At 34.4% G+C, this 26,025-nt stretch overlaps 2 protein-coding genes, 1 non-coding gene and 1 pseudogene across 8 annotated transcripts in view; 1 reads left to right on the top strand and 3 right to left on the bottom strand.

Annotated features, from left to right (window-relative positions):
- Positions 1-247, top strand: part of Mrpl57 (mitochondrial ribosomal protein L57) — a 999-nt gene extending 752 nt beyond the window's left edge. The window contains exon 3 of one of the 2 annotated variants that reach the window (XM_015499339.2): positions 28-247. The gene's annotated coding sequence lies outside the window, so the exon portion shown is untranslated. Of the gene's footprint in view, position 1 lies in introns of both variants that reach the window. The other variant, XM_048801422.1, reaches the window with a different exon arrangement.
- Positions 248-4,728: 4,481 nt separating this feature from the next.
- Zdhhc20 (zinc finger DHHC-type palmitoyltransferase 20) overlaps positions 4,729-26,025 on the bottom strand; it is an 80,157-nt gene continuing 58,860 nt past the window's right edge. The window contains exons 8-14 of one of the 5 annotated variants that reach the window (XR_007346968.1): positions 24,989-25,024; positions 23,607-23,739; positions 17,750-17,876; positions 13,288-13,374; positions 12,249-12,293; positions 11,773-11,888; positions 4,729-8,377 (exon numbers count right to left, since the gene is read on the bottom strand). Coding sequence is in view for 4 of the 5 variants with exons in the window: in XM_048801420.1 (XP_048657377.1) it covers positions 10,196-10,233; positions 11,773-11,888; positions 13,288-13,374; positions 17,750-17,876; positions 23,607-23,739; positions 24,989-25,024 (537 nt within the window). In the remaining variant the exon portion in view is untranslated. Of the gene's footprint in view, positions 8,378-10,156; positions 10,234-11,772; positions 11,889-12,248; positions 12,294-13,287; positions 13,375-17,749; positions 17,877-23,606; positions 23,740-24,988; positions 25,025-26,025 lie in introns of all 5 variants that reach the window. The other 4 variants (XM_048801420.1, XM_048801421.1, XM_015499334.2 and 1 more) reach the window with 4 other exon arrangements.
- LOC125616352 lies at positions 13,995-14,096 on the bottom strand. Its single transcript, XR_007346975.1, has one exon. It is a non-coding gene; the product is annotated as a U6 spliceosomal RNA (small nuclear RNA).
- On the bottom strand, positions 16,628-17,527 carry LOC107153723 (annotated as a pseudogene).

Here is a 26,025-nt window from a genome sequence, read left to right as displayed (position 1 = left end):
AAAAAAAAAAAAAAAAAAAAAAAAAACAACCCTGTAGTTTCTATGTACATGTGAGACTTCAGGCCAGAATCTTTTTAAAACAAACAAACATGAGCTTAGTCAAAACGCCTTGATATTTAAAAAAAACCTAATCACTGACCTAATGTGTTTTGTTTCTTTAACCTGATAGGGAGAGATCAGGGATTTCCTGAGTCATTAATGATATAAACTATTTTACATGGAAGCTTAATAAAACTACGAACTGTGATTTGGGGTCTTGGCTTCAGTGGATCTGATAGGGCTTTATTGTGCAACAATAGTTTGTCTACCTTCTGTCAAGAATAGTTGCCTCAACTTAAATGGAAATACGTGCTTTTCCAGTTAAACATATTTTAAAAAATAAATAAGTAACATGCTCTTAAAATTAGCATTTTCTGGTCCAGTACACACCTGTAATCCCCTGTACTGGGAGGTTGAGGCAGAGGCCAGCCTCAATAATTTAACCAAAAATAGAGGAGTGGGGGCTGGGGATGTAGCACAGGGGTAAAATGTCCCCTTGGGCTGGATATACACCTCAGTTGGTACAGTGTTTGCCGTGAATGCACAAGGCCCTGGGTTCTAATCCCCAACACCACATAGACACACAAATCACCCCTGGACTCAAACCCAATAATACACCTCCATCAAAAAAAAAAAAAATTTTTTTTTCTTCTGGGATTTAACTACTAAAAGTAGACATTTAATTGGGGTAAAAGGTATTTATCAGGATTGTTGTCATACCATATCAACCACCAGTTAAAGATTTTTTTTTTTTTAAGTAAGCTTTTTTTCGGAGTAAAGGTAACCCCAAAGGAGGGGTGGGGGGTTGGGGAGGGTATAGTGGTGCATGCCTGTAATCCCAGTGGCTCAGGAGGCTGAGACAAGAGGATTTAAAGCCAGCCTCAGCAAAAGTGGGGCACTAAGCAACTCAGACCCTATCTCTAAATAAAATACAATAGGGCTGGTGATGTGGCTTAGTGGTTGAGTGCCCTTGGATTCTCTCCCCAGTACCAAAAAATAAAAATAAAGTCTTCCTTATAAATTTAACCAAAAAGTATACAAAAATATGTTCTATCACATGAAAATAGAACATACGTTATTTAATATACACTATAAACAGCAATGCTAAATAAATGCATAATTAACTTCTCCCTTCTATTTACTCAGTGAAAAGTATTGTTAGATGTATTTTATTTATATTTATTTTAATTAGGTATATACAATAGCGAATGCATTTTTGATTCATTGTACACAATTGTAGCACAGCTTTGCATTTCTTTGGTTGTACATGATGTAGCATAGTGTCACACCATCTGTGCTGTCATACCTAGGGTAATGATATCTATCTCATTCCATCATCTTTCCTGCCCTCATTTCCCCTTCCCACCATCCCTCCCCTTTGCCCAAAGTTTCTCTATTTTTTCCATGCTCTCCCCCATATGGATCAGCATGTACATATCAGAGGGAACATTTGGGCTTTGATTTTTTGGGATTCGCTTACTTTGCTTAGTATGATATTCTCCAGTTCCATCCATTTACCTGCAAATGCCATAATTTTATTCTCTTTTAGTGCTGAGTAATATTCCATTATGTATATGTGCCACAGTTTCTTCATCCATTCATCTACTGAAGGACATCTAGATTGGTTCCAGTTTAGTTATTATTGTGAATTGTGCTGCTATGAACTTTAATGTGGCTGTGTTACCATAGTATGTTGATTTTAATTTCTTTGGGTATAGACTGAGGAGTAGAATAGCTGGGTCAAATGGTGGTTCCATTCCAAGTTTTCTAAGGAATCTCCATACTGCTTTCTGTTAGGGTTGCACCAATTTGCAGTCCCACCAGCAATGTATGAGTGTGCCTTTTTCCCCACTTGATTAATGTTATTTTTCAGAGTGGTTTAGCCCATTAGACAATCTAAGAAAATTGAAAATATTGACACTATTTCATGTTGGGACCTCTGCTGACCATGGAAGTGCAATCACTGGGGAAAAAGAAATCCCCAGTCTTGTGATTCTGGTTTTGTGATTCTCCATGTACATGACAGTTAGAGCTTGAGAAATGGCTTCCATATACGTGCCTGAACGGCCCCAAGATATGGCTTCTGCAAACATAAAGAATAACTCCCCAGCAACAGGGCACACATATCTAATGGGGTATTGTTTCTATAACTGGGGTAATGGGGCTGTTTCTGTAACTGGGGTGCCTAGGCTACCCCAACCTGGGGGACTCTCCGATCTCTGATTGGCCCCTGCTTTTGTCCCCCCCACCTTCTCCTCTCTCTATATAAATCCTCTCCCTCTGCTTCTCAAACTAGCCTTCCTTTCTGTATAAATCCCCCAAAGTAGGGTTGCTACAGAGGTTATGTACAGTAAAAACTTTGACCCTTATTGCCCAATTCCTTTTTTTAAAGTTAGATCATTCTATACTCTTACCAAAAATGCTTCTACGCCTACAACCTCAGCAATTATTCTAAGAAAAAATAACCTTAATTGCTTTCATATATTTATTTAATGAAAGTAAACACCTTTTCATATGTTGTACTACTGATAATTATTTTTTTGGTGTGAATTTTGTTCATTCTATATCCACTAAAGTAATTATTGTGGTTTTGGGGATTAAACCCAGGGCCTTACACAAACTAAACATTCTGCCCCTGAGTTATACTTAGACCCTCATTTTTTATTAGTGTACTGTTTTTTTGTTACCAGCATTATACACCTTTCTTATCCCACTATAAAAGACTTTACCCTTATTTTCTTGAAGTACCTTTCATCTTAAAATAATTAAGTTAGTGAGCCATCTGGCATTGTTTTGAAGTACCATTGTGAAAGACAAGGAGCTCTATTTTTTCCCAAATGGTTAGCAGTGGTCTGGCATCATATCTTTTCTTCACTGTTTCTTTTTAAATAGTATGCACATGGTACAAAAAGGAATATGGAGAAACAGAGCCTTTTTTTTTTTTTTTTCTTTTTTGGTACCACGGATTGAATTTAGGGGCTATTAATCCCCAGGCCTCTTTAAGAAAAAATAATTTTTTTTGAGACAGGGTATTCCTAAATTGCTTAGGGGCTTGCCAAGTTGCTGAGGCTGCCTTTCAATCTGCAATCCTGCCTCAGCCTCCCATTGTTGGGATTATAGGCATGCACCACCCTGACCAGCTAGAACATGGTCTATTTCTGGTTTCCTTCTTTGGGGGCAACCTTCTTCATATTGACTGTATATCCTTTCAGATATTTAATTGCACGTACAACCATAAATTAAGGTGAGACATATATGTCATTTGCAATCTTGTTTTGCTTCATACAGTCCTGCGATGAATATCCTAATATAAAATACAACATATCTATACAACTCCTAAAAGTAGAATTGAGGTGTCAAAAAATATGGACATTTGAAAACTTGATGAATGTTGCCAAACCAAAGTGCTCTCCAGAGACTGCACCAACATGAACAACTACTAAAACATATGAAAATTTGATCAATTTTTTTCAAATTTAGGAAAATTTTGTAGGTTCTGGAACTCACTTTATTGAGAACCTAGGAACACTACAGGAAAATTTAATAGATATGAAATTCATAACAATTCCTTTCTGATCTTATGTTCATTTTGTGCGTGGCTACTACAAAACAAATCAGTCTTCAAGAATTTATTGTAGTTCACTTAAAAGTATGTATAATAAACAACAAAGCGAAATAAGTAATAGAAATACAGTGTTCTAGGTAGCACTGAAGGTATTAACCTGGCTTAGAGGCCAAGAGGAAGTACAACAGAAGGTTAATAGAGATAGAAATCCTGATGAAAACAATCTCCTTATATTGAGAATAGAGAAGATAGAGGGTTTAAGAACCACAAGTGATGAATTACTGAGTATAAACATCACCTAAATCCTATCTCCTATCTGGTGGAAGGCACTGACAAGGTGGGGTCAAAGACACTAACATTAATGTTACAAATTTGTTAAAACACCCATAAAAATCTGTTGTATTGAAAAACTTAGTTCCCATCCCTGTAAATTCTGGAAGACATATATATAAGAGAACAGCATTACTAATTGCCGGTGGGGCTCCAAAAAGCCAGTCTATAAGAAATGAGAAAAGTAAAGCCATATTGATGTTATTTAATGAAAGTAAACATCTTTTTTTGGTGTTAAATCAGGCTTTTGGCCATTTAGTAGTTACTCCTCCTCTCTAGTCCCAAAATAATGTTTTGAATGGGGTAGGGAAAGGTTGGTTCATCTCTACTGGCCTCTATTGTTCTTGTGAACATTTTGAAATTTAACTATCCTAAGAACTGGGAATCAGCTCAACCTCAGAGCCTTCTGTTTTTATTTGTCCGTCCATATTAGAACTGAAGGGAACCCAAACACAGATGGCATAAAAGAATAAACAAGATAAAATCTATTACCTGGCATTTAGCCACGACTCAATAACTTCATAGTGATGTGAAGATACTCAAGATCCTAAAGTAACTTCTGAAATTATGATTAGTAAAAGCTAAATGAAACTCTTTAGGTATTAAATTAAACTAGTAAATACAACTTTATTGCACCGTGTACATATCATCTTAGAGGAGGTTTTCCTAAATTATTAGTCTATTTCTGTAAAATACTATAAGATTTTCAAATTGACCAAAATAATAATTATTTTTTTCATCTGGCAAATACCACTTTATAACAAAAACAAACAAAAAACTCAAAAACAAGACTTTATATATATTTATTTATTTATTAATAAAGTAAATATGATTTTTGAAAAAAATTGTTTAATTGTTCTGCATAAATGTTAATGTAGGTTAGGCCATCCAAAAGACAGAGTCAACATTAAGTAATGGTCCAGGATTATACAAATGAGAAATAAATACAAGGTTTATGGTTCTTCATAAGACAACCAAGGTAAACTGTATTTCAAATTTGTTTCTATAAAAGCATTATTAAAGATCACTTTTAAAATAGAGTCCATCTTTTCTTTTAAATGGGCATAGACTCATCTGCAATCATATACAAATATAATTAACTTAGCTAGTAGCTTTCTTACTCTTTTATTACAAATACAATTCCTTGCTTCTTTATGCAACCCAACAAAATAATATAGAGGAGTCATCAGAAAAATATGGACTTTCTTAATCTACACTGCATTTTAAATTGAAATTGAAAAAAATACAGTTTAGATCATTATGAAACATGGATTTCAGATTTACAGACTACCTGTATCTAACAGGTTATTAGATATGGTCTTTATTTTGGCTGAAATGCAAAAATATGATTAATTTCTTAATAACACATTAGTTAAAAATATTTTTCATTGACAGCAGTGCTAGTCCTAAAACAAAATGTAAGTGAAACTTACATGTAAGTTACTGTCTAGTCAATGCCCCAAATATGCAGGTCCTTTGTGTATACATTTGCAAGACAACTGAATGGAGAATCTCACATCTGATCATCTTAAATGCTCCTGTAAACATAGTCAAAATTTGCTTTCTAATAGAAATAAAATTCAAGTAAACACTGTATATTTGATTCAAACTCATCTTACAATTATACTCACTTGTGACACACTGGATCATAACCATTGAATATGTAAAAAGTTTTTTTAAAAAAATCATTTTCATGTAAAGATGCACTAAGCTGTGTAAACATGTTCAACCACTAATATACTGCAGCTGCTCTTTGGTTTGGCATAATGATATTTTGTCAGAGGACTCAGGTATCAAATCTTCAAGTAAGTCTGTGCCCAGGTAAACCAAGACTCCTAATTTGTTTTTAATGGCAATGGCAAGACCTGAAATTCAACCTTGTTTTTCCTCACTATCATCACAAATGTTCAAGTGTTTGAAGGATGAAAAATAGTAATAATTAGAAATTTTGGCAAGGCTTCATTTTGACCTTTCTCCTCAAACAGTTGATATCAGTAATCAATACCAGTTGAAATACCAAAGAGGCAGCCTTTTCCTGGTTCCTATACCACTGGTAGGCTCTTAATGAATTGTCAGTAAAATGTATGAATAAATTCAGCTAGATTATTTAGAATATGGCAAAATGTTGGCTGTAATTAAATCAAAGGTAACTACAGTAAAAGTCTTAAACTGAAAATTTCTGAAAAGGTGTTTGTTTACTATGCTATTAAAGATATTAAATAACAAATGAGAAGAATTAAGAAAGATTATAATTCCACTTTTAAAAGTGCCTGAATAGGTTAAAGGGGAAAATTAAGCTTTTGCAATTGTTAGCCAGGTGCATGCAAATCCTCTGATCTAAATATAGATATACAAAAAGGATCAGAACATTTCTGAAAATAGTGAAGTACAGATAAACATTTACTCACTCTTTATAATATACAAACCACCAAACTGACATGTTCTTGGTTGGTAACTGATTTCTCTTAACTCTCATTCTAGTTTTCCAGAATTAAGATTAAAGAATTGAAATGAAGATAGAAGAAACCATATTATAGGACTCCAAAGTGTTTTCAAAGCTTAATTGTTCCTTTGGTCTAAAGGGGAAAAAAAATTACTTTTTAAGATTTAATAGCCGGTGGGAATTAAGCAAATCCTTCAAACTATAATCTTGGAACATCAGCTATAAAATTTATGCTAGATTTAAACAGTTATCCCTAGTATACTGGTTAACATTAGAAGAAACTGCTAAAATATTTGTTAGAGGGATGAAAAACAAGGTTATTTTGCAAAATCAGGCATTGCAGAATGTTAGAAATCATCCAGTCCAAAATATTGAGGACCCATACTTCCATTTTATATATATGGAAATTACAGCCTCTGATACTTACTTAAGCTGCTAAGATTTCTCTCTACCCACCTACTGGAAGCAACCAATCATTTCAAGGATGTGTATCTGATTCAATAGTATAAATGAGAAGTAACATTTCTACATTATCTTTTAATATGATATTGTACTATTCTCTAGAATACAGCAATTCATGTCATTTAAGTTAAGATTTTAAAAGGAAAAGTGTATCTGGCGAGAATAAACTGCTAATAAGAAGTCAGATTTAAGATTTTGCAGTTAAGAGTAGAATCCACTTCTCAGAGACTGGGACTTTTAAATGACTACTCAGATTTAGAATTTCTTCCTAAAAGCAGTATTACTCTCAAGTATTGTTCCTACTTTATACTTTAAGTCACTGTTTATAAGTTATAGGATCACTATAAAAAGTTTCAAAGAAAAATTTAGTTATTACTTAAATTGAAATTTAAAAGTCAACTCAACAGCATGTTTTATTCTCAATACATTTAGCACTGAAAAAGAAAAAAAAAATTTTTTTTCCCAGTACTGGCAATTGAACCCAGGGCCTCATGCATGCTAGGCAAAAACTCTACTACTGCACTAAATCCCCAGCCCTTTTTATTTTATTCTGAGACAGGGTCTTGCTAAATTGCCTGGGCTGACCTCAAACTTACAATTCTCTTGCCTCAGCCTCCCCAGGAATTGGGATTGGGTGTACTAATGCATCTGGCTTGAAAATATTTTTCAACACCTTACAGTATCCTGTCTACCTTTTTCTTTATTTTTCTTTTAGCCACTTCCATCTATCCCTATTGTGCCCAACTTTTCTATATCACAAATACCTTTGTGTTTCCCCTACCCATATAAATAACCCCTGACAGTTCAACAAAAAGTAATAAAAAAAGCATTATACCCAAAATATTTCTTATACTTCCAAGATTTTTTTAAGCCTTTGGCATATACTATACTACATGGTTGTACTAATGCTTCTAAGCCATCAATAAATTATCCCCATGAATTCTATGTTCTAAATGATTAGATATCTGAATCATTCTGAGTGTTATTATAGCCAACAATAAAAAATTTTATTAAAAATGTTGAAAAGTATAAAATAGTAATTATAAATTAGCAAATACTCAATAAAAAAGCAGTTATTTTCTTTCTCTTATACAGTACAAGCAACAGTAATTTGGATATTATTCACTTTCACCCACCATTTACCCTAGATATACTTCATTTAAGACAAGTTTTTAGTTTGTGTTTTTGGAGTGAGAACCTATCTGAATACCAAGAAATAATTCTAATATTGTAATTCAGATATCAAAAAAATACTTATGCACATAAGTGATGACAGCACATATTATAGCATGTCGTAACAGGTATTATTTCCAAAGTAAAATCAAGTCACTTTTGAGCTGTGAGTCAATGTTGCACAAATGGACACTTAAAATTAAGGCATCATTCTGCTTGTAGTGCTCCTGTGGATCTAGCGAACTGTACAAAGGCTTCCTTTTTTAAAAAATATATCTTCTGTTATACTCAAATTATTTCATTCCTTTGATCATTTTCTTGCAAATAAAATTGAAAATATCAGTCGACAATGTGTTTTTATACACCTATGAAAACAGAAACAATTGAATTAGTTAAAATTAGATTTTTTTATTTCTCAAAATATTAAATGGCTCTGTGGGCTAAGATATAAAGATGATTCTATTATAAGATAGGAAATAAATTCTTTATTGCTACTAAATTTGTTTATTTTTTAATTAAAAAAACTTTTTGGTACCAGGTACTGAACCCGGGGTACTTAACCACTGAGTTACATCCCCAACCCTTTTTATTTTTATTTTGAGATAATATCTCACTAAATTGCTTTGGACCTTGCTAAGTTGCTGAGGCTGGTTTCAAACTCTGGATCCTCCTGCCTCAGCCTCCCGAGTTGCTGGGATTACAGCTGTGCACCACAGTGCCCAGCTAATGTTACTAAAGTTTTTTACTTTTTTTTTTTTTTTAGTTGTAGATGGATACATTTATTTATTTTTATGTGGTGCCGAGGATTGAACCCAGTACCTCACAAATGCTAGGCAAGTACTCTACCACTAAGCTACAACCCCAGTCCCAACGTAACTAAATTTAATAAAGATTTTTTAATAAACAGTAAGTAGGGAATAACCCTTTCTTTTCCTAAGGAATCAAGATTAACAGAGGGGGATTCTTTTTTACAAAAATTATTTATTTTCGGGCAGGGGATGTGGCTCAAGTGGTAGCACGCTTGCCTGGCATGCATGCGGCCCGGGTTCGATCCTCAGCACCACATACAAACAAAGATGTTGTGTCCGCCGAAAACTAAAAAATAAATATTAAAAATTCTCTCTCTCTCTCTGGACTCTCTCTCTTAAAAAAAAAATATATATTTATTTATTTTAAGAGGGGAATTCATCACTTCCTGATGTTAACATGGGAATCGAATCATCAGATGAGGTATCTACCTTCACCTCTTCAGAGTTTGCTGTAGATGTGGGGAAGTTCCCACAGTGTCCATTAGAGAAACTTCAGCTAGTGACTCTCAACAACCACAAGTTTCAGTCAGTATCCTGCCTACATTAAGAAACAATGTAGAAGCAGTACTGAGCGCCTCTCCAGGAACAAGGGCTGTTTCATAGCTACAGCTTTTGGTACAAGTCTATGTTTGCACATACACTTTAGTTCCTCTTCAGACCACAGCCTACTCTGCCCAATGTGACACTCTGCCAAGCCATCCCAAGCTTGTGATCTCATTCTGTCCTAGGTCCTAGGCTTCAGCTCTACTTGTGGACACAGGCACCAGGTCTGCTGTACGGACCTGATTAGCCTCTGATGAGCCTGAAATCAAGTAAGCTGATGCTCTGCTAGTTGAGACTCCATGTGAGATACCTTTGGAAAACTGAACTGCTGGAAAGGAACTGGTAGTAACTGTGCACAGTTGTCCTAAGCAGTAAATTTGTGGTAATTTGTTACACAGCAACAATCTGTTGGTGTGTCTTTATAAAACTAAATAAATAACATCATGAACATCTTAAATCTTTTTCAGCCTGTAATCATTCTTCTCTGGATCAAATTGTGGGCAAAAATCATCTTTAAAAAAAAACTAATAAGGTACTGTTTACTGAAAAGTTAGTTGTCCACATACCAATCATAAACTATTTCTAATTTTCCTTCATTTATCTCTCCAACAAATGTTTTTTTCATTGTGCTAGGAGTAGTAAGAGAAACGAAATTTTGGCATATGTTACCCTCCAATCTTTTCTATACTATTGTATTGATATAATGAAAAAAAAAAGCAAATGTTTTGAGGTTATGAAATATGCAAATATAAACTACATTTGCTCAAGGAAATTACCTTTATACTGTCTTACCTTGGTTTTATCAAATGGTTAGTTATGAACAAGTGGTACTCAATTTTCTATTGCCACTGTAACATGATTATTTGTCCCTGTAAGCACATAATTATATATGACATGAAAAAAATATTAAGTTCCTGGCTAAATGATAAAATTGATTACAGTAAAGACAAATATTATGTAAGCACTAAATATGTTTATAGCACAAACCATTTGCCTTCTCTACACGGAGAAGTGAATAAAGAGCATTGTGTCAGAAGTCTAGTTTCATATTTAGCCCCATAGTATACAATGGCATTAAAGATGTTAAGCAGCAATAATTTAAAAGTCCATAAAATGAATTTTTCCACTTATACAAGATCCTAAATAAGATTCTAAACTTACTAATTTAAGAAAATGTTTAAATGCTGCTAAAAGCCAAAGAAATACTTCTTTCTAAAGAAGATAAATTCTGACAGCAAGTTTTTAGTATTATTTCCTAGAGTTGGTACAAATTGATTTTAAGATCTCAAACTTTTTTTTTTTTTAACAGTGCAGGAAGACACGACAATATTATTATTCCTATTAAGAAATACCTCATGCCGAGCATAGTGGCGCATGCCTGTAATCCCAGTGGCTCAGGAGGCTGAGGCAGGAGGATTGCAAGTTCAAAGCCAGCCTCAGCAAAAGCAAGATGTTAAGCAACTCAGTGAGACCTTGTCTCTAAATAAAATACAAAATAGGGCTGGGGAATGTGGCTCAGTGGCTGAGTGCCCCTGAGTTCAATCCCTGATACTGCCCCCCCCCCAAAAAAAAAGAAACACCTCAGACATGTATTCAGCTAGTTAAGTAAACCCAGATCTGATTAAAAATCCCACTTCAATTTTATCAACTACTCTATAATTCATGAAATGAGTCATTAAGAAAGGTTAAAACAAGAGGGGAGAGGTGTAGCTAAGTGATAAAGCACTTGCCTAGCACCTGTATGGCCTTGGGTTTGAGCTTAGAACTATATAGAAAAATAAAGCACATTCAGTGTATCTTTTCTTTTGTGGGGGCGAGGAGAGTGTTGGGGGTGGAACCCAGGCCCTCATGCATGCTAGGAGAGTGCTGTACCTCTAAAGGTACATCCTAGTCCCCATATTCCTTTAAAATATTTTTGAGACACGGTCTTGCTAAATTGCCTAGGCTGGCCTTGACCTATAGTTTCTCCTGCCTCAGCTTCTCAAATAGTTGGGATTACAGGTGGGCCTTACCACACTGGGTCCAGTGCACTCTTAAAGAGTACTATAATTTTTAAAAATTAGTTTCAATAAGTATGAGCTAGAATCCTGAATAATAGTTATTTAGAACATTATTTGAAATAGCGTATGTCAAAAGGACTTTCCACACTACTGAAGAAATGTGTGGTTGGAAAACAAAAAAAACAGCTGAATGCAATAAAAAACATTATACCTGCCTTTCTCTGCCCCCTTTCCTCACAGAAGCCGCCAATAAACACAAACATCCCATTTATAAGACATTTTATTACAGTTTCACATTTCAGTATTTCAAAATATCACATTGTTTTGTTTTTTTCAACATTTATTAAATCTGTTGCTTTTCATTTGAACCAAATAGGTGAAGCAGTGTTTTCAGGTGAGAATTATTACCTGATCTGACAACACCTTCTTCAGCTCCATTCTCTAGCCATTGAGATTCATTGTCCAACAAACGGTTTTTTGATTCACTAAGTGGTCTGATAGGAAAAGGTTGATTTGAGCCAATACTGAAAAGAGGAACAAATAACTTAGTAAATTGTTTAATGCTAAATTAAGGATACTTAATAAATTAATAAGCAGCATATTAGTATTCCTTCTCCTAAATATGTGAGGGCAACTCATGAGATCTCAGCCATCTGAAAAAGCCACCTTGAAAAGGAAAATATGCCCACGGACCCCCCCACCCCAATGAAATGGCTCTCTGGACCCAAGAATCTGTATTCTAAAACTGCAAATGAAACAATTAGACAAAAGAAAAAAGCTTCAGAGGCCAGTCTGAAAAGTTTTAACACTATGTTAATCAGGTGCCATAAGGTAGTATGAGGACAGGTGAGGAGCTATGTCTGTGGCCAGTACAAAAAAATTACCTGTCATTTCCCAAGTTTTCTGCTTTCTACCTCGCCAGTTTAGATCTAAGGGGAAAAAATGATTTAGTGATTTAGCGTTGACTTATTTTTCTAGCTAAGAGAACCAGGGAAGGAGGGGAATGGAGGAAGGAAAGGAGGAAAAGGAATAAAAATTTATTTGGTGTCTGATGTGGGCCAGAGAGTGTGCTAGACTCTATAAATGTGTATGTATGCACATCATTTTGACCCTTTCAGTAACCCCTGGAGGCAAGTCTCATTATCTTCATTTTACAGAGGTGGAAACTGAGGCTCAGACAGTTTCAATGACTTGTTCAGAGACTACAATAAATGTTAGAACTCTAAGTTCTAAGGCCTTAGGTTGTAGGTTCTAAGGCCTATGTCTTCTAATATTAATATGTTAGCTTGGAACTTATGACCCCTCCTCCTCTATAATCTATTTCTGTCATAAATATGGCTCAACTATTTCACTTTGGCAGAATTTTCTCTAGATTCTTTAAAATTTCATTTAAATTGAACTATTTCACGGAATTGATGAAAATTTGCTTACCATACAAATATTATGAGAAAAAATTCCTTAAGATGAATAAGAAAAAATTGTTTGAATCCTCATTATTTTGATAGTATAGCTAAAAACCTACTTATCATAATAAAATGGTAACTAGTATAATGACTAATTTCTTTGAAGAATACCTCACTTTTTAGGAAGATGCACCATATTTACTTGCTTCCTAGTTTGCCCAGACATTTCCAACATTTTGTGATTGTCCTAGTTTTAAATTTTTTTTTTCTTTCAGTAGTGGGATTGAACTCATGGCCTCACATGTTCCAGTAAAGAGCTCTATCACTGAGCCACATCCCCAGCCTGCATATTAGGCACATATACATATTAAACTTCAGTTAAAAACTTTAAATAGATATTTTTCTTATCTATGGTGGCTTACTGGATTATTGTTGTATATATTCATAAGATATGTATGTATAACACAAGTATACAGTTGTTTAGCAAAAAAAAAAAAACTTAGGGACAAAAAAAGCACACCTTCTGGAATGTTCACTTTGGCCTGTAGCAGCTTGTTCTGGATCCATCCCAACAAGGCGAGTTGGAAAACTGCAACCATCACCCAAACTGCATAATGAGAAACAGTGATAACCTGAATCATATTAAGTTATTCAAAGTGGTCAAATTTAATGTCTTTCAGGAGCATGGGAGAAAGAAATGTTCTTTTCAGAGAATAATTCCTAGGATTTCTAATTTAGAAGGCTTCTACCTCTAATGAAGGCTCTTTTCTTTTATAATTTACACATAGTTAGAAATAATCTACTAAGATCTACTAAAGATCATGATGCCTAGTTTACACCTCAAACAGAACTATTCAAGTATGTGGATAATTGAGTTTTCATTATAATCATTTAAGACATCATCCAGGCTAAATGAAATTCAAGATATAAGTTCCACATGTTTATTCATTCAACAACATTCATTAAACAAATATCTAGGGCTGGGGATATAGCTCAGTACTGAACTCCTTGAATGGGTGAGTTCCTGGGTTGGTTCTCTAGTTAATATTGAGCACTACAAAACAATAAAAACCCCAATGTCATAGGTATCTGTTGAATACCTATGATATTCTGGGTAATATTTTACACACTAGGGTTATAACAGTGAACAAAAGAAAATCTCTATCTTCAAGAAGCTTACAGCCAAAAAAGGTTAAGTTATATCTTACTTTCACTTTTTTTTTTTTTTTTAATATGGAGCTTCATGAATTTGTATGTCATCCCTGTGCAGGCACCATGCTAATCTTCTCCATATCATTCCAATTTTAGTATATGTGCTTAACATACCACAACTGTATACAACAGAGCAAAAAAAAAAAAAACTTAGGGACAAAAAAAGCCAAGAGAGAATAACTGGTAAATTTGCCCATAGTCTTAAACAGCCAGAAACTGGACAGCATACAACATAACTTTTTAAAAAACAGAACAGGACTGTGGTCTCAGAAAGAAAAAAAAAAAAAAAAAAGAAGTGAGTCCCAGCTTTTTGCCAGAACCTCAGCATCAGGAGGGGAATCCAAGCAAAGTAAGGTAGTTATATTGCATTGAGGTAACAGAGATAGGAGCTTTGAGAAGCCAAGTGGCAAGAATTTATAAGACATAGCTGAGAAAGAGGAAGACACACAGAGAAATGGCTACAGATATATCCACATACTGTACTTGAATCTTTTGATGAACAGTAAGCTACACAGGTGAACTGGGAAAAGAACATTGGGAAGTGTAAGTTGAACAGATTCACAGTTTCCACAAGGAGGCATTAAAATTGACCAGCCAGAATACAGAGATCTCACTGAACACATGGTTTTGAAAGAAACCCCACCTTTATTATAGCATTAAACTAGCTGCAGAGAAAATGCTATGCTGGATCCATCCTAGTGAAGCTTAAAATAAACCTCAAAAATCCCAAACTGAGCCTGACATGATGGTGCATGCCTGTAATCCCAGTAGCTCGGGAGGTTGAGACAGGAGGATCACAATTTCAAAGCCAGCTTCAGCAATTTAATGAGGCCCATCTCTAAAGTAAATACTAAGAAAAAGGTCTGCAGATGTGGCTCAGTGGTTAAGCACCCCTGGGTTCAATCCCCAGTACCAAAACAAACAGCAACAACAATCCCAAGCTGAAACATAAGTACCCACCTGCCAAAACAAAATTCAATTCTTTATACAGACAATAAAATCTAGATACTCAGCAAAATAGCATTCAAAATGTCACCAGCCAATAGAAAGTTACTAGGCATAAAAAGCAGCAGAAAATGTGATCTCACAGCTAAGGGGTGGGGTGGGGGGGTGGAGGTGCAAATCAATAGAAAAGAATCAGAAAATCAGCAATTTCAGTGAAAGACTTCAAAACAGTGATTATAAATGTGAACTTAAAGGAAAAGTGGATACACAGAAAATAAATATGAGATATAAAAAAGAACCAAACTGACATTCTAAAGCTGAAAAATGCAACATCTATAATGAAAAAGTTATTGGATAAGTTTACCAACACAGTAGACAGTGTAGAAGAAGAGATCCATGAATTTATAGATAAAACAAGAGAAACTAACCAAGATGGAGCAAACACAGAAAAGAAGATGGGAAACAAGGATAGAACAGCAAATCAGAAAATGACTTGTGGGTCACTACAAAGCAATTTAACATATATATACTTGAGAGTAGGAAAAAAAAAAGCTGTTGGGGAAAGGGAATAAAAGAGTGCAGTAGGCAAAAGAATAAAACCACACAAACAAAAAATATAAAACTACAACAGAACAACTAAAGACATAATCAATAAAAATTTTCGAATCTGATGAAAACCATAAATTTACAAATTCAAGAAGCCTTAAAGATCACTAGGTAGAATAAACACCAAGAAATATCATCATGTTCAAACTGCTTAAAACCAGTGGGGAAGTTAAAATTTTAGAACCATGGGGATGTGCTGACAGTAATTTGCAATTTGCAGAATAAAGTAAGAGGTTGGTTGGGCAGAAACCATGCAAAGCAGAAGATAACAGAAACATATCTTTAAAGAAAGGGAGGAAAAAAAAACATGAATTCATTGATTAGAGGAAATAACAATTAGTCCTGTTCCAAACACTGGGAATAGAAAAATCTTGAACACATGAGACAATTCATAAAGTAAACAAAAGGAAGTAATGAATCTGAGTACATAGCAATAAGATCTATAAAAAATGAAACTTACAAAGATGGAACAAAAATGTACATTAACTAAGCTGTGGAAAACCCTTCAGAATAACTCATATGTAGTTGATGTTGCTGCAGTAATAAGAAAGAAGATAAAAGAAAAAATGGTTAACAATTTTTCCGATATTGATGAAAACTACAAAACCAAGGCAAGAAGGTCAACTAATCCAAGCACAAGAAACACGAAGAAAATTAAACCAAGGTTTGCCATAATCAAACTTCATCAAAGTAATAACAACCAAAGAAAAGACACATTATATAGAAAGTGAAAAAGTAAGAGTGACCACAAACTTCTCAAAAGAAAAAATGCAAGTCAGGAGACAGTGAAACAACATCTATAATTCTATTAAGAAGAAATGTCCTTCACAAATGAAATCCAAATAAGTCATTTTCAGCCTCACAAAAAAAGGCAATTTGGTTAATTAAGGAAAAACCCTATGACTCAAACCAGTCTGCCACACTAATTTCAAATTTCCCTCCCTTTTCTATAATGTCTTTGGTATACAGATGGCCTAAAAGATCTGGGAATTACAGGGAGAAATGAAAATTCAATCAACTTGAACATATTTTTCTTTTACCCTTGAGGTAAAACTGCATATGTGTTTGGTTTTCTTTTTCTTTTTCTGAATGAAGTGTTTTTAAAACAAGCTCTGCCAAGTTTTATTAAAGAAAAATTTTAAATGTTTTACTTTTCACCAGTCTGTTCTGGCATGCTTCTAATGATATAAGAATCACCTGGATCAATGATAGACAGTGTGCACACTCTGTAGTATTTTCCACATGCTGTGCCCAATTCAATATTATTGCCACTGTAGTGATGGACACCAGTTTTGGCCAACATGGCATAGTACTCTATTTCAGATTTCCTCAAAGTGGACAATTGTTGGAGAGGATGACCAATTTCGCTTTGCCCTGTCTGACCATCTTCAGAGTTTGCTTGTAGCCCAGTACATACTTTCCTCTTTTCAAAACAAGATGGAGCCGAGAGTTGATCGACTCCAGAGACTTTTTCGTCTTTTTTGTGGCCACTATCTTCCTGCCTTAGATGTAGGAGGGCCCCCCACCAAGAGCAGCCATCAAGATGGCCAGAGAGCTAGAAAGGAAGGCGTGTTTGGTTTTCTTTAAGAATGAAAAACACATAATTCACATCCGTGATGGAATCTTTGTAGCTATGGGTGAGAGGTGTAAATTCTTAAGATTCTTTATTTTAGTTTATTTTCTTTCTTTTGATTTTTTTTTAGTTGTAGATGGACACAGTAACTTTATCTTTATTTATTTTTTATGTGGTGCTGAGGATTGAACCCAGGGCCTTGTGCATGCAAAGCAAGCATTTTACCAACTGACTATATATCCAGCCCTTCTTTCTTTTTCAGTTGTCAGTTGACCTTTATTTTATTTATTTATATGTGGTGCTGAGAATCAAACCCACTGCCTCACACATGCTAGGCAAGCACTCTGCCACTGACCCATAATCCCAGCCCGCAGTTTATTTTCATTTGGAAGGAAAAAGTGATTCTTATTGTTTTACAAGTCATCTTTTTTTTTTCCACTTACCATTCAAATATTTGTTCAAACTTTCCTTTACTGTTTATCTAATAAAAACATTTTATATGCAATCAATGTATTTGAATTTTCATTTCAAGGCTTGTAAAAATGTCACAATGTATTATATTCTCTGAATGAATCTTAAGATATTTTACCAGAGATATTGATTACACAGACTCCATAATTTCTCAGAACTACATTTTATAAATTACCTTGTAAATATTGGAAGTAACCAATATTTCTTTTCGTCACCAAAGACTTGTCTCCAGTTTTTACTGTATCCAAGAGAGAAACCATGTGCATCAACTCCATATGAAAATGTGGGTGTACGAAATGATTCTGTTAAAAGAAAAAAAGAAATAACTACATATATACTAATTAACCTATTTAAAAAATTATAAAATAATATAATTATTTGTGTCTTTGACAAGAAAAACTAAAACTTCAACATAAAAAACTATAAATACCATTTAAATAAATACTTGAAGCAATTAAAAGAAAAACTAGAATAATATGAGGTGAGAGATATGGCAATTATCCTAATCTGATCATCATTATACTTTTCATACATTTATTGAAATGTCACACTATATTTCATAAATATACAATTACTATGTGTCAATTAAAAATAAAATTTTTTAAAAGATAAATTTCTGAAACTTATTTGGGAAAAAGTACATTTTTCATCAATCATATAAAATAACATGTCAAAATATAATTATCTGGTATTACTGAAAAATCTAATAAAGTATGTTATATCTTATTTTACTTGACTTCTATTTTTAAAAGATACTTCCAACTTTACTCACCATTTATGAACTTCTTACTATGTTCCTGATATCACAGTATCAAGTATTTGGGACTCAAAGATAAAATGAGACAAAATTTCTATCAAAGAACCTACAGTCTAACAAAACTACATGTGAGAAGCACTAGGGACACAGAGTTCCCTAGGGACACAGAGGTGAAAGAACCCAATTTTATCTAAATAGGGACCTATGTGGGTCTTGAGGGGTCTTGATAGAAGAAGGTGAAAGATGGAGATGGTGGCACTTGATCATGATTATCTTGAAAACCAAGTAAGGGAATGAAGCAGAAGGTGGTTATAGACCATTATTTCAACCTTGGTTGTAAAGTGACATAGAGTGAGGTCTAGAGAAAGATAAATGTTTTATGAGTTTTATATTTTTAAAAACATAATGTGCTTCAGCATATTTTATAAGCTAAGGATAATGAGAAGAAGCCATGGCACTGGGAGAAACTGATGAAAGAGTAAAATTGAAGGAAAGGATCCCAGAAGAGATGAGAAGGCATTTAAAAATTAATTTTTTTTTTTTTTGTATTGGGGATTGAACTCGGGGGGCACTCGACCACTGAACCACATCCCCAGCCCTATTTTTTTGTATTTTATTTAGAAATAGGATCTCACTGAGTTGCATAGTGCCTTGCTTTTGCTGAGGCTAGCTTTGAACTTGCAGTCCTCCTGCCTCAGCCTCCTGAGCTGCGGGGTCTAAAGAAAAATTTTGAACAAGAGAAAAGACATCTTTCCTCAAAAGTTATATGGAAAGTGACAATGAAAGGAGAAATGTCTGTAGAAGGCTAGAAAGGTGTGAAGACAAAGAGTTCACTTATGACTTCTAATTTTTCTGCGAAGGACTAACAAATGGGTAAGAAGAGTAGGAAGAATGGTGATAACCTGGAATTATATCATGGGTAACAGGTGAAGAACCTCACCAGAAATGCATGACATTACAGTCAAACAGATTTGAGGGTTCCAGTGAGATCTGAGACCTTCAATCTGTAATTATAATATTTTCTATGGAATTAAGGTTTCTTTGATCTGTCAACAGTCCTGTTTATCCATGTGGATAAAGTAGATGGTTAGAAAACCCAGGTCATGGATTAGCAAAGGAATCATGGGAGAAACCTAGGGACAGAAGATATAAGAATGCTGTGAAGAGTTGCTGAAGTCATTTTATCATAGGATATAAAATGGCCAATGGTAAGAAATGAAACTAGAAGAGAAAGAAAATCTCATGAGAAGTGTTGGATAATGGAGCACTCAGTAACAGAAAAAAGGCTACAAGATGGTAGTCAGAAAATGAAATACTGAAGTTTAAAATTTCATATTCAGAAGTTCTTCAGTTCCATGTGATTAAAAGGTTCGATGTGTGCTTTATGGGAATGAGCAGCCAACAGAACTGAAGAGATTACTTTGCTTGTTTGAGATAACAGCATTAGTTTGAATATAGAAATTCATTAAATATGGAAAAATGGCTTTGTGGTGGGTAAGTGACAATTATGATGAAGGGCATAGATGATATAGCAGAATAAAGTACTCTCAAAAACAGAAGAATAGGGCTGCGGTTGTGGTTCAGTGGTAGGGCACTTGCATAGCATGTATGAGGCACTGGGTTTAATCCTCAGCCATCGCATGCAAATAAATAAATAAATAAATAAAGGTATTGTGTCCATCTATAATCAAAAAAAAAAAAAAAGGGACAGAAGAATAAAAATCTGGATGAACAGTAGAACACTAGCCAAAGACACAGGGTTTGGGAAGATGAGACTGTGAAGAAAATGGTATGCTAAGGCAATGTGTTTTTCAATGTGTGGTCATATAATCAATTTAGTTGATTACAAACTAGATCACAAAATATGAGTGCTATGTACGTAGTTCACATTAATGACATTTTGTGAAATTCTTGCTTATTTATATAATTTTAAGTATTTTATATATGTACTAAGTCAAGATATACAATGATGTGTTTCTTACTGTGGTCACTGACAAAAAATTTTGAAAAGGTGTCACTTTAGCCCTGGCCACCAATGGTTGAGAGGCAGAGCAGGGGTACCCTTGGTAGCCTTATGAACACAGTGCTGCAAATGGTGTAGAGCCCGAAGCTACGACCTAAGGCCTGCATTCAGCCCCAGGTCCACTGTGCCGTGCCTACCACGGCCCTGGTGGCTGAGGGTGGGCGCCGTCTAGATGCTGCACATGGGACCCACTCTGCCTCTCATGTGTAAATTCCCTGAGGAACATGAATGGATAACTACAGAAAATGGTATTGGAATAGTTAGGAATCAGCATTTTGGCACAGGAAGTTCTGGGAAATGTTTACTGTAGTCTGCCTGAAATTGGAAGAAAACAGAAACAACAAAAAGAGTTTGGTGCTTTGAAAAGTGTGAAAGCTGCCAGAGAACTCTTTTTCCTCTATCAGAGAAGAAATTGAAATTAATGAGGCACCTGAAGAAAATCTAGAGTTTGTGAACAAATCTTAGATAAAGATGACTGGTTGATGAAGATAATACTGAGTGACCCTTCAGAACTAGATGACCTACTGAGTGAAGAAGCATATGAGAAATATGTAAAATCTATTAGAGTGAAAATGGTACCCCATTACTTCAGCATAGTTGTCTTAAATTAGTGGTAGAGAAAAGACTTAAAAAAGAAACTACTCTTAACACTGTAACTGGAAAAAGATACCCTGAACTTGCCAATGACTGCACATAAACACAATTGTATCATTTTTACAGATCTTTATGATTTTTAGAGTAGGCTTTAGACTCTGGTATCAAAATTCACATAATTATCTGTGATAAAAACTACTACGGTGGGCTGGGGTTGTACCTCAGCGGTAAAGTGCTCACTTAGTACGTGTGAGGCCCTAGGTTTGATCCTCAGCACCACATATAAAATAAATAAAGTAAAGGTATTGTGTCTAACTACAACTAAAAAAATAAATATTAAAAAAAAAAAAAAGAAAGCAAGCATGTATGTGGCCTGGGGCTTTAGTTCAGTGGCTCCTTGCCTAGCATGTGTGAGGTACTGGGTTCGATGCTTAACACCACATAAAAATAAATAAAATAAAGGCATTCTGTTCATCTACAACTAAAATAAAAGTATGTACATCAAAGATAATCTTGTTATAAGTCTTCTATAATATTGTAACTTGCTTATATCCACTCCTGGATTTGGGTCAATATACTTACTGATCTTTCCCACTGGAAAAAACTGGGAATGGAGGAAAGTATTTGTTATATAGTGTCAAAAGAACAATACTGTCTTAATTTTATAATATTCTGCATTTGCTGGTGTTATTTTTATACAGTCAAACAACAGGTTTGCAGCAAAATAATAAAGAAATATTCAACTTCAAATAAATTTTTTGAAAAACATTATTCAGAAAGATCAGTGAGTTCCCTGGAAATTCCAATCCCTCAAATACTAAAAGGATGAGAAATGAAACAGGCTCAGTGAGAGCTGTAGCAAATTAAACTGTTCATTCCCCATCTATTAGCAGTTGGCTACTATTAAATTCTAAGATGTGCTTACCACTACCAGATTTGTCAATTTTAAAAAGAATAATTCTGGTTTTCTATGTGAAATCACTTAGTTTTTAATTAATATGGGGGTTATAAACTCTGAGCTTTGCATGTAGGCCAACTCTGTCATCTCTGATTAAGGGTAAGGCAGTATGAAGAAGACCAATAATTCTTCTATGAAGAAGACCAATAATTTAGTTAATAAATATAAGGAAATTTAGGGCTGGGGATGTGGCTCAAGTGGTAGCGCGCTCGCCTGGCATGCGTGCGACCCGGGTTCGATCCTCAGCACCACATACAAAAGATGTTGTGTCCGCCAAAAATTAAAAAAAAAAAATCTGTCTCTCTCTTTAAAAAAAAAACAGAATGAGAGAGAACTGTGAGTCTTCCATTAAAAAAAATATATAAGAAAATTTATTTACACAAAAAAGGAATGCAGACATGATGGAACTGGAAGAGAATTCAACAATGGAGGTTGAGCTGGGGAAGAAAGGGCAAAGAAATCCTTACAATTGAAGACCACTGAAACTTACGTGACCCAGTAACATAATAGATTAGAATGATCTAAATGCTTCTCTAAAATCTCTGCTCATTTTTCCGTATTAAAAACTATTTCCTTCTAATTCTCCTCACGGAGGTGAATTATTACCTTTGGACAATCAGATAGCATATGGTCTTTATTTTTCCATGAAACATTACAGAAACCACTATTCTTTGTCTTGGTATATTAGTAGTTACATAAATGTTTCAATTAAAACACATTAGGGGGGCTGGGGTTCTGGCTCAGAGGTAGAGTGCTCGCCTACCACGTGTGAGGCCCTGGGTTCAATCCTCAGCACCACATAAAAGTAAATAAATACAATAAAAGTATTGTGTCCAACTACAACTAAAAAATAAATATTAAAAAAAAAACACATTAGGGTGGCTGAAATGCCATCTCCTTTGGTTAAAAATGTTTGTCCAATTACTTGAATACCTCACTGAATTCTTCCCCAATATTCTGATTTTTAAAAATAAGCCAAAAAAAAAAAATGCTGATACTAGTGATACAGTGCATTAAGTTTCACTGACAACTGACACAAAGATGGAAATAATGACATATCAAAAACACTATTCTTTAGCTTTAACTACAGAACATCTGCCAGTTAAATGTGTAATTGTGAGGGAAAAATATAAAGAACATATGTGAAATATGTTGTTGATGAGTTTTAGCTAAAAGGTAAACTGTAATTAAAAAATGTTTTGGCTCTCGGTGGATGAACTTCCTTTAAGCATGAAAACTTTGTCTATCTTTCATTGATTTGTTTTTGAAAAGATACTGTATAAATGCAGGAGGTAAGTTTTTTTAAAAAAACATTTATATTTTAGAAGTAGTCGGACACAATACCTTATTTTATTTATTTATTTTTATGTGGTGCTGAGGATCGAACCTAGGGCCTCGTACGTGCTAGATGAGTGCTCTACTGCTGAGCCACAACCCCAGCTCCCAGGAAGTAACTTTTATTAAAATTTATAAAATAGTTTTATACAGAATGCATTACTGAAAGTATATATAAAAATCAATTTTACTTCTTCATCCTTCAACACAATGATCCTTCATATTTATTATATAATAAATGGATCCAATCAGTTTACTTAAACACAAAATTATTTGATAATTCTTTTACTCTCCTTCTCTAGATTACATATTCATTTGTGGTCCTTTTCCTAAATAGTTATAATAATTTATTTTAGCCTACTTACCTATTGTTGTTCTATTTTTTCCAACTAGCCAGCAGTGGTAGCTGAAGAGTGAAAGAACGCTGATGAAGAACATTGCAGACACAAAGAAAAGAAAAAGTACATGGAATTTTGCACGTGTATCTGTCAATTCATTCTGAGGAAAGAAAAAAGAAAAGTTTGAGGATACTGAACCTCTAAAATGTAATGTATAATGTATTAGTTCTGCCTACAGATTGTTGAATGTATCAAAAAGCCAGATATGAAGGATAATTAAACAGGTAATATATATTCCAAAACAATAATTGTAAAAGCAAAGAATTGGTATTATCAAAGCAGGTTGCTTAAATGTGATGTCAGAGAGAGTCATTTAAAAATTCCTCCTAAAAAAAAATTTTAGGAATACTTATAATAAAATGAAAAGATGGACTCCTCTACCCAACAATTTTCTTTTGTACTTTATATATTTAACTTTTTTCAACATCCAGAATGTACAGGTAAATACTTGTACATTTATACTAAAATATTTATTATTTTAATAATACTGTAACTGAAACTAATTGTGACATATTTAAGTTTATTTTTATGCTTCTATAATCTGTTTTTGGAACACCACTTTGAAGGTGCCCATACTTTTAGCTGCTCTGATTCCTACCTTTATAGGAAATTGAAATTTTTCATAAATAAATTTACTACAAGGAATTAATGACTGAAAACAGTTTCTCTGTTTTTCCTTCTTATAGTTTCATGAATTTTTTGGGGGGGGTGGGGGTGGTACCAGCAATTGAACCCAGAGGCACTTTTTATTTTGTGAATAGGGTCTCACTAAGTTGCATAGGGCCTCACTAAGTTGCTGAGGCTGGCTTTGAACTTGCAATCCTCCTGCCTCAGCTTCCAGAGCCGCTGGGATTACAGGCCTGCGCCATCATGCCCAGCTCTCAGCTACATGCATTTTAATAGAAGCAAAGTCTTAACCTAGAAGAAATTAGCATCTATTAATAGGAGGAAGAGGAAACCTTTAAATGCTATTAATTCTTAAAATGAAACTATAGGCAAAACACCTTCTCAATCAGAACAAAAGGCTTCCCCTTTTGATTTGAAAAATAACATGAAAAAAGTTATTTGCATTATTCTTTTTCATAAGTCTTTTTATTTTTTTTCATGTGTGCTGGGTATTGAACCCAAGACCTTATGACACTCTATCACTGAGCTATATCTATATCCCCCCAATCCTTCATTATTGTGATATTTCTTTTTTTTTCCTGCCAAAGTCATCATTTTATCTTTTAAACATATTAAGTGATTCTTCTATCTTACCATGTCATGAAACAAATTTTTATTATATACATTCACTGTAAATGTCATAAAAGAGATCATGAGAATGTCATGGCAACAATGTGTTTTACCTTTGGACAATTGTCCGTAGATTTCCTGCGGCAAAGCTTGTATAAATAGAGACAATGTATTAAGAAACCAATTTTTATACAAACACTAGGTTTTATAAATCCTGTAGGTTTTAAAGGGATTCTAAGATGTTGCTCGTAGTGTTGCTCTCTCACAACATTTTCTCAAAAAACACAAGAGAAAATATCAAGAACACTTAGTTCTTTAAGAACATTTCAGGTACCCTTTAGATATGCACTTTTCCACTCAGTGTTTAAAATAACAGAGATTTGTCTAGAGAGAATAAAGCCAAAATATTTTTTTAAATATATATTTCTTTAAACTTCTGATTAACAAAAACTAGATGACTTCTTACCACCTTTGGTGCTACTATCTTGCTGTGACTGTGTTGACTCTTGCCCTCTACCATCTGGTGTCAGCTCAGTAATCAGAGTGACCCTTTTACAAGTCAGATCATGTCATTCCTTCTGTATTTTATCAGAGTAAAAGCCATGGTCGTCTTAACTTTCCAAGGCCCTTTCCCTTGGCCCACGGCTCACCTGAGCTTCCCCTTAGGTGCTTATTCTACTCCAGCTACATACAATAGTCTCCTTGCTGTTGCTCAAACATCCCTCAAACTTGAGGAAACTTAAGTTCCCTCAACCTGAAATGTCCTTCTCTCGGAAATTCACGAATCCCCTTCAAGTCTTTGCTCAAATTCTACTTTCTTAATGAAGCCCACCCTATGTTTCTTTAAAAAGACGTAATTTGCCTATCACCTGCCCCACAAACACAAAATCAACAGATCCCTCACTCTGATCTCCTTTTATTATTTGTTTCCCTTTTCTTAAAAGTAAGCTCTAAAAAACTATGATTCTTTGTTTTTTTCACTTACATATCCCAACTTCTCAGAAAACTGGCACAGAATAAGTACTAAATAAGTATTTGCTAAATGAAGAAAAAGGTAGATTTAAGTTTACTAGTATTTTTTTCTTTTTCATGATTAATATTAAAAAAGTATCTCTTCTTTTTTTTCGGGGGGGGGGGGGGCATACTGGGG

The sequence above is a fragment of the Marmota marmota genome, unplaced genomic scaffold (genome assembly GCF_001458135.2).
Source record: "Marmota marmota marmota unplaced genomic scaffold, marMar, whole genome shotgun sequence".
NCBI classification, from domain to species: Eukaryota; Metazoa; Chordata; class Mammalia; order Rodentia; family Sciuridae; genus Marmota; species Marmota marmota.
Note: the sequence above shows the minus strand (reverse complement) of the source record. Positions and strands in the feature narration are given on the sequence as shown.